Here is a 10,378-nt window from a genome sequence, read left to right as displayed (position 1 = left end):
TAAAAATATCTAAAATTATATTAATTTGAATCATTTGATAGGAAATTAAATTAATTGATTAAATCTTGATTAAATTAAAAATGTAATAAAAACAATAAATTATATAAATTAATGGTATTTATTATTAAGATTATTAATAAAAACGTAGATCTCTATATGAGAGTAAATAAATATTTTTTTTGTTAATTTTTTAGTTTCATATTTTAGTTAATTTTTTATTTTTATTTATTATATATATATATATATATATATATATATATCATGATTTCTAATGTTTAAATAATTAATAAATTAATAAAAAGATTTTTATAATATAAAATAAAAGATAATTAATAAAAATATAGGTTTTTAAATTTTTGTTAAGATAATTTGATTAATATAATTGTCTTTTTAATGTAAGTTTTAGCTACTGAAATAGTATGTAAAGCTTAATAATACTACTCAAAATTACTTTTATTATTATTTTTACATAGATTATTAAAGTAAACTTTGTTAAATAATAGATTTCTAAGTGATTTCATTAATTTCTGAAAACCCATATATTTTTTTTTATAAAATATTTTTGATTTATTATATGGAGATATACTATTTCCTTTTAATCTTTTGTAAGATTTAATTCTTTTCCAAAGATTACAAGGCGAATTAAATTAACTCTAAGAGCCATCATTATTTTATTAAGAATTCGCATATACAAGGGTAGGAAAAATTACATTTTTAGACTATTTGGCATTGTATTAAAAAAAATTACTATTTTATATTAGTTATTTATAAATTTTGCTTTTTAGAATTTATTATTTTTAAAATGAGAGTGGACTTGCCTCTTATTAATGTATTTTTTTAAGACTTGAGTTATTTTTTTCTGTTTTTTCAGAAGGATACATTAATTATTATATATTTATATGGATTTTTTCATCCTTTCGCATTTATTATAAATAATCATTATATGAATTATTTCTTAAAAGACGCATTTTTATTACTTCTTTTTTGGCTTATTAGAAATCAGTCATATCGTTGTGTAAATTTATTGGACTTTCTATTTTTTTTTTATATTATTATTATTATTCTTATGACTCTTCTTCTTGCTCTTGGCGATATGAATTTGTTTTTGGATTTAATTATAGTGGCTTTTCAAATATTATAAATCTTTTTAGATTTTAGGATATTTCTTAATTTGTTTATAAGCTTTTTTATTTTTATTAATGATTTAAGTAATGATAACTTTACATCCTTTTAGGGGTTAAGGATATTCTTTTAGGAGATATTGAAGATTATATTTTAGTTTATTTATAGTCATTTTTAGTTATTTATATTTTATTTTTTACTTCTTTTTTATATTCTTCATTTATATTATTATTTTATTCAAGTATTGGTTTAATTAAAAAAAAAGATTTGGCTCGACTTTAATTTTTCATTAAAAGTTTTTAAGATAATAGTAATTATTATTTATTAATATCTTAATTATCATTTCCAAAATTATAATTTTCCTCAATTATTGAAGCAATAGATTTTCTATTTTTATTTAATTTGGTATTTATATTATTATCAGATATTATTTTATTGGGGCATTTAGTTTCAAAGTTTTGAGATTTTTAATGCTTTATTAAAAAGTTTCTTAAAAAATTTAAAGAACTATAATCTTATTATTTACTGTAGTATTAAATATTTTATATTTTTTCAATATTTTATATCCTTTAATTGTAAAATTCCTTTTTAATTTAAATTTTTTACTTCATTTATTATTTAAAATCTTCATATTTATACATAAAATAAATCAATTTTTATAAACTTAAAAAAGCTATTTCTGCACCTGTATTTTCTGTAAAACAACTAAAAGTTCGTAAATTATTTTCACTTAAAAATATAATATATTTAAAAAACAAAAATAAGAAAAAATTATATATGTAAATATAAAAAAGTTATAAATATAAATAAATAATTATATATAAATATTATAAATATAAATATATATATATAATTAAATATATAAGAAATGGTATACAATATATTTATATATAAATATTATATAAAAAAAAAACGAAAATAAATCTTCGAAACCAAAAATCTCATTTTAAGATAAAATAACAATAGAAAGTTATTATTATTTATTTTTTGAATGTAATTTTTATATATGAACACTTCCTTTTTTAATTAAATATATTCCATCAATTACATCTCCTTCATTAAAAACATTTTTTAATCTTTTAAAACTTAAATTTACATCAAATAGATAAGAAAGTTCAATAATTTATTTTGTTGATGAATCCTTTTTTTTTTTTTACGATATATAAAAAAATAATAAAATAACTGGAAAACTATCTTTAAGGATTTATAATATATTATTTATCATTTTTATGCTATTTCCAAATATTTATTCATAATCTTCAATTGTTATATACGCTAGTATAGTTTAATTACTTGTTGAAATCGCCGAACTTGATCTTCTTTTAAAAACTTAAACAATTTCACCAAAACAATCATATTATTTTAAAGTTCTTACTTTTTTATATAAGCATTAATTATATTCATTAAAATATTTTTTAACATATTTATTATTTATTTTTAATATATCTATATCATCATTATTTATTTTAGAATTCGAAAAATTTATATTTACTTATGTTTTAATTTATTGTGTATTTTTTTTTAAACGATTTAAATCGCTTCTTATAATTTCTCTATCAGTCAAAGATTATATTTTTTTTCTTATTTTTTTCTTACTATTTATCTCTGTTGGATCTTATATTTAATATTATTCTTCTATTTTATCATTTTCTACATAAATTCCAATTCCACCTTCTATTATAAAATATATATTGTCACCTCTTTATCCTTAATGAAATATAAAATCACCAAATTAATATTAAGCATATTTTAGTTTTTATGCTGTTGAATTTAGAATATAGCTAAAATCTTCGCTATCTACTATATTTTGAAAAAATTGTGTATTTTTTAAAAAATCTTGAACTTTTTATTTATCTTTTATAAAACAATCTATAATTTAATTTTTTTCTTATTTTTCTAATTGTGTAATAGTATTTTAAGATATCATTTTTTTAAATTTTATTTTTCTTTAATATTATTAAATGATTATTTTTGACCAGAAAAAAAATAATATATATTAATTTTATACGGCCTTAAAAGGCAAATGTTTATAAAAATAATCAAATTTATTAACAACAAATAAATAATGTTTATACATAAGTATATATATATATATTTTTTTTTATGTTTATATTGTAAATAAAATCTCTATTTATTTATTAGATAGATATTAACTTTTACTATATTAGGGCTTATTAATTATTTTATATTTTTCTCTTTTTTTCCTTTTTTTCATTTATTTAATTAAGTTTTTTTTAATGCTAATCCAATTTAATTATTATCTCTGTCAAATACAGACACATAATTTTACAAAAATATATTTCCCTTTTGAAAATTAAAATTATAAAAATTAAATAAAGAGAATTACTAAAATCCAAGCATTTTCATATTAAAACCCATTTTCAATATCATTTTAAATATCTAATTCAATAAAAGCTGTTTGAAATTAATCATTGTCTTTATTACCTTAAATATAATCACTTGCATTTAAAAAATAATCTTCTCCATCAATAAGAAACCTAATATTTTTTGGATAATTAAAATCTTTATTATTATAATAAGACAAAGAATATAAATATAATAACAACAAAATTAATATTATATAAAAAAAAAAATACCAATATTATCCAAAAGTACTTAAATTTATTTTGAAGGACCTGTAATTAGATAAGAAGCCGTATCAATAATTAAATAGCAAAAATCATCACAAACTCCTTTAATTTTCTTTCCTTCGAAATCAATGCTTTAGCATTAAATAATCCAATACTTTTATTGTATAACTTTATGGAATTTTAAATTGCCTTAAATTTATTACTCATTATATCCTCCTAGAATCAACTCTGAATCAAATTCACTTAAAAAAAAACTAAAAATATTCTTTTATAATTTTTTTTAATTTATTAAATTATCAAAAAAAGGCTTTGTGTTATATGCTGACATAGATGGATAGGCAAGTCCTATAATTCCATCAAAATTCTAAAAAATATTGTCCTTTTTTTCAAAAACTTCTATAAATTCTTAATTTTATATTTATAAAAAGTCTATATAAAAATCATCTTTTGTAAATTATCCTTATAGTTCGCCATTTGCAAATTATACATCTATTGAAAAACCTAAATAATTCTACTTTTTTGTTAATTTATTGTTATTTATCCATATGTTTGATGATCCTGTGTCAAATATTACATCATATGTATTACTTTATTAATCTCCTATTTGTATTTTTCCTGTATATTGGTATTATTCAAAAAATTATATAGAAGTTTAGTTTTAATTTCTTTCTAATTTACGACGAATTAAAGATATTTTTATTTTTTAACATTTTTAATTTTACTTATTCGATTTTTTTAGAATCGAAATATATTTATTGGCAATATTTAATTTCTTTAATTAATTTTCGCTTAATTGAATTTATTATTTTAATTATTCACGATTTAACTATGTTTCTTCTAATTATTATTATTATTACTTTTTTACATTTATACATTTTGATTATAAAAGTAAAATACAAATTAATACATATATAGAGTATATAAACATTTTTTAAATTTAAATAAACATTAAATATTTTTATAAAGATTTTATATAAATAAAAAAAATATTATGTCAAAATAAAAATATTATAAATCTTAAAATTAAATATAAGGTATCATAAAATTTTTATATAATTATAATTATAAAGATATATTTTATTAAACTAAATCAAATCAAAATATATTTATTTGTATAAGTGTTTGATAAAACTAATAATTGAATTACTTATCTATTCATTTTTTTCTGTTTTTTTTATTGTTTAACAAACAAACAAAAACTCAATTAAGAAAAAAAAAAGGCAAATAAAAAAATTTCATTGCCTTTTTTTCAAAAAAAAATACAATTAAAAAAAAAAAAAAAAAAAAATTGAAAACTAATATAGATTATAAAAATGTAAAAAAGAATATATATGATTCAATTTAATCTGTTTCTAATACTAATTCGATACAAGTTATTTTTTGCAGGAAAAATAATATTAATTAATTATACTGATAATAAATAAATTATTTCTGTGTATTTTTTGATTTGGTAAATTTAAAGAACTGAGTTTATTAATTAAAACTAGATTATTGAATAAAGATAATAATTATAATATAATTCAATTAAAATAAAATAATATTTTGTTTAGTATGGAATTTTATTTTTCAATTTAAATTATTAAATAAAAATATATATGAATAAATATTTTAATACTTTTTTTAATAAAAAATAATAAAAGAAATTTATTTATATATATAAACTATTTAAATTTAAATTTTTGTTTTAGTTTTTAATAATATTTATATTTTATGATATTTAGTATTAAATAATTTATTATATTTTTAAATTTTCGTTAAATATAAATATATTTTATTTTATATAAAATAAAAAATTTATTATATATTTATATTTTAATATTTGTATATTTATAAATAAAAAAATAATAAATAAGATATAGCCAAAATTAATTGAATATAAAATATATTTTTTTATTATATAAAATAATCAATATATATTTATATATATATATAAAATATTAAATAAATAAGTTGATTAATAAAAAAAAATGATTATATTAAGCATTTTAAAAAAACAAAATGATTTCAAATTAATATTATCAATTTGTTTGTTAAGGGGTGCAAAATTAAATTAACTTTCCTACAAAGGTTATGTTCTCTAAATGGACATACTCTTACCTTGTGGGTTTACATTAATAAATATAAATAAAAAAATAAAAAACATTGTGTTAAAAAGAATTAAATTTTATATAATTATTTTCTTTTTACTACAATGTAAAAGAAAAATAAATCTTTATTGTGTCATATTAAGGCTTTGGAATTAATAATTCCAATAATGTCTTAAAATGATGATTAAAAGATTACAAAATTTAATATAAATATATTAAATAATAAAATAAAAATAAATAAAAGAGACTTGAATCTAAGAAAAAAAAAGAAAAGAAATGATTTCAATTTATGTTTTATTATATAACAAAAACAACTTAAATATAATATAAAAATATTAAACAATATATAATTTATTATTTGCTTATATTAATATATTCTTGAATTATAAAAACATAATTAATAATCCCTTTATATATTAATAATTTTATTTATTTAAAAAAAAATATATTTTTTGAGAAAAAAATGTCTTTATTATAATCAGAAAATATTTATTTATTCATTTATAAAATTTTAGAAGTATAAATATTTATTATAAATTAAATATAATACTTAAATCAGTATATTTGATTATATTATCTATTTAAAAATATTACATATCAAATATATATATATGTATATAAAATATTAGATTTTAAAAAATATTTGTCACTTTAGAATACTATTTAATGTATAATTTTTATGTGAAACCGTAATTAAAATGCTAACATGAAGACGATAATTAAAATGCATATAATTAATTAAGAAAAAAAATAAAAATAAAATAAAAAATTTTTTCTTTATTTTATAAAAATAAATGAATATACTTTTAAATAAGTATTTATTAAAAAATGAAGGTATTCATTTGGTTATATTATAGCACAGATTATAAGACATCTCCTATGATATAAAACTTTTTCAGAAATAATATTTACTATTAAATATCTTTATATAGAATTTTTACATTCTATTTCTAATTATAATAATACTAAAGGACATATATAATATATGCAGGGGGGGTTGTATATTATTATAAGAAATTAATAATTAATTTTTAAAATATAATAATATCAAAGTAATTTTTTTTTAGTTAAATAAAAAACAATAAAAAGATTAATTTTGTTATATATTCACTAGGAAAGCTTGTTTTAAGAGCTGCTTTTAATTATTTTGGAATAATTTAAAGACTAATTTTGTTTTTTAAACTCCTCATATGGGATTTTTATTTAATTAAGGGAAAATTGTTGATGTAGGGATGTAGGTAAGTTATTTAATATTTCTTAAATAATACAAAAAAATAAAACAAAAGATATTTAGTTTAAAAAATTTAAAAAGCCTTAAATAAATAACTGAAACTAATAATATTAAATAATGCTTTATATCTAATTTAGCTTTTAAAAAAGGACTTAATTAGTTAAAAAATACAATTTTGTTTTAGTTTTCATTAATATTAATATCATCTTTATTACTTAGTTAAAATATAATATATTCCTACCTAAATAAAAAATAGTATTTAATATGTTTTTCATATTTTATTTTTTGATATATTATTAAAATATTTATCTATATAAATTTATTATTGGAGAAATTTATGATAAAATGTTAAATACAATTTTTTAAAGTTTAAAAACACATATTTTACATAGAGTAGATGGTATCTTTTAGGATTGAAAATTAAAGTATAGATAAAATGATTGATAGAACTGGCCATATTTAATTTTTAGAAAAGGAATCTTTATAAAAAATGAACTTACCTATATGATTTTGATTATTTGCTTTTATATAAAAAATTATATAAATATTATTCCATTAATTTTTTGTTTATATTTCGTTATTAAATTGTTTATTTGAAGTAAATAAAATAAATACTTTAAGTTTTCAATTAAATAGGAATAAAAAAATATAATTTTTATTAAATTTTATTATTTCCAGTCAAATTAATATATAATTAAGTATAATAATTTTTTTAAAGAATTTAATTTAATTTATAATATTAAATTTATATATATAATATATATATTTATTATTATATATATATATATATATATGTAAATATAATTTATATATATATTTAAAGAAAGAATAAAGAAATAAAGAAATAAAGAAAGAAAGAAAAATTATATAAAACAAAATATAATTGATGAAAATTCATTGATTTTATTAATTATTGAGTTTATAATTATATTAAATTAAAAATAAAAAATTAACAAATATAATTTCACAAAAATTATATAATTTTTATTAATTGTTTTGTTATTTTTTTTTTTTTTTTTTTTTTTTAATATAAGTAAATTATTTATGAGTTCGTATAAATGCAAAAAGCAAAATTATGAAAATATAGAAGAAGAATAAAAACGAATTAATTTGAAAGTAGTAAAAAGCAAAAATAATAAAATATATATTAGAATAATTAATTAATCTAAAATGAATAAAATATTAAAAATTTTAATCAAACTTAACTTATTAATGGAGTAATACAATAAAAAATAAAAAAAAGGAAAACGAAAATTAGTTTAATTTAATAAATAATTAAATATAAGAATGTTAAGTATATAATAAAAAAATAATATAAAAAATATTACAATAAAATTATAAAAGGAATATTTAACAAACGAAATGAGAAAATAATTTGAATTAATTTAAATAAAAAAACGAGAAAACGAAGAAAAAAAATCAATAAAAAATGGGAAATAAAACAAAAGATATTTCAATCTTTAATAAATGAAGAAAAAAAAGAATTATAAGAACATATAAAAAAATCTAAAAAAAACCATTAAATAAACTTAAATAATTCAGAAGAGAAGATTTTCGAATCTCCAAAATTTAAAAATATTATTGAAGAATATATACCAGATTAACTAATTTATAAAGATATTAAATAAATAGAATAAGAATTCGAATTTTAAAATAATCATATTAAATCATAAAATTTTTAAGATTAAAAATAAGACACTTAGGAATAGTAATATTTTTCATAAGTATAATAAACTTTTAATGATTAGAATTTTCGAAATATTTTTGAAACTTTCGGAAAAAAAAGTTAATAATAATAAGATCTTTAGGATAATATTAATTAAATAGATCATTTATAATAAAATGAAATATAAGAAGATTAAAAATATGAATATATAGACAAAAATACATGTTAATTTGGTTAAAATATAATAGAAGAGACACATTAGTTAATAAAAAATAGTTCAATAGAAAAAACTCCTGTAAAAAGTTCTTATTATTCTCGTTTATAAAGTTAAGAATTATCAAGCTTTAGAGAAACAAACAATTTTTAGGAAAATCAAAAAAACGATTATTAAAGAGGAATTACTTTAAATATAAATTTCGGAGAAGAGAAAAGTTAAAGTGAAAACAAAAACAAAAAGGATAAAGTAATATAAAAAATAGAAAAAAGAAGGAAATAAAAAATGGAAGAAATGAAAGAAGAACGATAAAAAAGTATATAATAATGTTTAGTTTCGCCAATAAAAAAGAATAAATAAAAAGAAAAGCAGATTTAATCTTCAAATTCATTAATAAGTAAGGACATTTAAGTTGATTATAATAAAAATTTAACTATTTCTTAAAAATCCTCTTTTTCCGATTTAAAAAGTATAACAACTATCAATAGTTAATAATTATAAAAACAAAATTTTATAAATAAATAATAATAACCTATTCTTTAAGATATTAAAACATTAAAAGTACTTTTCTAAAAATTCTCAAATAAATAATTAATTATATAAGCTATAAATAAAGTATGTTTAGCTGGTCCTAATCCTAAAGAAAGGGATATTGTTATTCATAAAATTAATGAATCTAAATTTGAACATTTTATTATATTATTTAAAGGAATTATAATTGGAAGATAAGTAAAATATTTTTTATTTAATTTCTATTTAATTTTTTCTAAATAAATAGGATTTTAAAGGATTATATGGAATGGATAATAATATAATGGAAATTAAAAAATTTAATGGAATGAATACTGCCCCTAATACTATTGTTAGTACTTATGTGTAAGCTTATTACAGATATGATAGTGGAGCTAAGGAATTTAAAGAATTACATGTTAAAAACTTTTGTAATTAAGTAGATGCAGTCATAATTAAAAATGAGAAAAATTATTATTAAATGTATGATTATATTTAATTATACATATATATATATATATATGTATGTATTTTAGTTTTTTTTAAAAAAAAAATAATAATCTTTTTTTTGTTAAATTTTAATTTAGAAAAATTATAAAAAAAAAAAAATATATAAAAAAAATGTCCAGATAATCATTCAAAGCACCAGGTTTTAATACTAGAGTATATTATTAATAAAATAAAAAAAAGATAAAGGAAGCTTTCCTTTAGACCATTTCCATGAATGTGATTAATTTGCAAATCAATATAGTTAATGCATTTTAAAACATTAATTAATGCCTAAAAGATGCAGATAACATTAAATAGATTATTTAGGTTGCAGAATGAAAACAGGATTAATGGAAAAGGAAGAATTTGACAAATTAGGATTTACAGAAGAAAGTTCTTGGGAAAACGAAGAAGCTGAATAAAAGTTTTTATTTAGTAAAATATTAGAAAAGAAGAAATTAGCATTCG

At 15.6% G+C, this 10,378-nt stretch overlaps 1 protein-coding gene across 1 annotated transcript in view, besides 16 other annotated features; it reads left to right on the top strand. All coding sequences in view use genetic code 6, as the record gives it.

Moving 5' to 3' along the window:
* Nucleotides 1-175: 175 nt before the first annotated feature.
* Nucleotides 176-218: a microsatellite.
* An 11-nt stretch (nt 219-229) lies between these two features.
* Nucleotides 230-260: a microsatellite.
* A 1,008-nt stretch (nt 261-1,268) lies between these two features.
* Nucleotides 1,269-1,318: a microsatellite.
* Nucleotides 1,304-1,359: a microsatellite.
* Nucleotides 1,360-1,880: 521 nt separating this feature from the next.
* Nucleotides 1,881-1,933: a microsatellite.
* Nucleotides 1,888-1,944: a microsatellite.
* Nucleotides 1,917-2,024: a microsatellite.
* Nucleotides 1,918-1,984: a microsatellite.
* Nucleotides 1,919-1,986: a microsatellite.
* Nucleotides 2,025-4,964: 2,940 nt separating the features above from the next.
* Nucleotides 4,965-5,008: a microsatellite.
* A 388-nt stretch (nt 5,009-5,396) lies between these two features.
* Nucleotides 5,397-5,438: a microsatellite.
* A 788-nt stretch (nt 5,439-6,226) lies between these two features.
* Nucleotides 6,227-6,296: a microsatellite.
* Nucleotides 6,297-7,777: 1,481 nt separating this feature from the next.
* Nucleotides 7,778-7,848: a microsatellite.
* A 2-nt stretch (nt 7,849-7,850) lies between these two features.
* Nucleotides 7,851-7,892: a microsatellite.
* Nucleotides 7,855-7,892: a microsatellite.
* A 2,116-nt stretch (nt 7,893-10,008) lies between these two features.
* Nucleotides 10,009-10,043: a microsatellite.
* IMG5_047780 (hypothetical protein) overlaps nt 10,043-10,378 on the top strand; it is a gene marked incomplete at both ends in the record, with an annotated part of 398 nt that continues 62 nt past the window's right edge. The window contains 2 exons of the mRNA XM_004037570.1: nt 10,043-10,070; nt 10,238-10,378. The exon at nt 10,238-10,378 is cut by the window's right edge and continues 62 nt beyond it. Coding sequence (XP_004037618.1) covers nt 10,043-10,070; nt 10,238-10,378 — 169 coding nt within the window. The remainder of the gene's footprint in view (nt 10,071-10,237) is intronic.

Source organism: Ichthyophthirius multifiliis, assembly GCF_000220395.1.
Source record: "Ichthyophthirius multifiliis unplaced genomic scaffold scaff_1120509250104, whole genome shotgun sequence".
Taxonomy (NCBI): domain Eukaryota; phylum Ciliophora; class Oligohymenophorea; order Hymenostomatida; genus Ichthyophthirius; species Ichthyophthirius multifiliis.
Note: the sequence above shows the minus strand (reverse complement) of the source record. Positions and strands in the feature narration are given on the sequence as shown.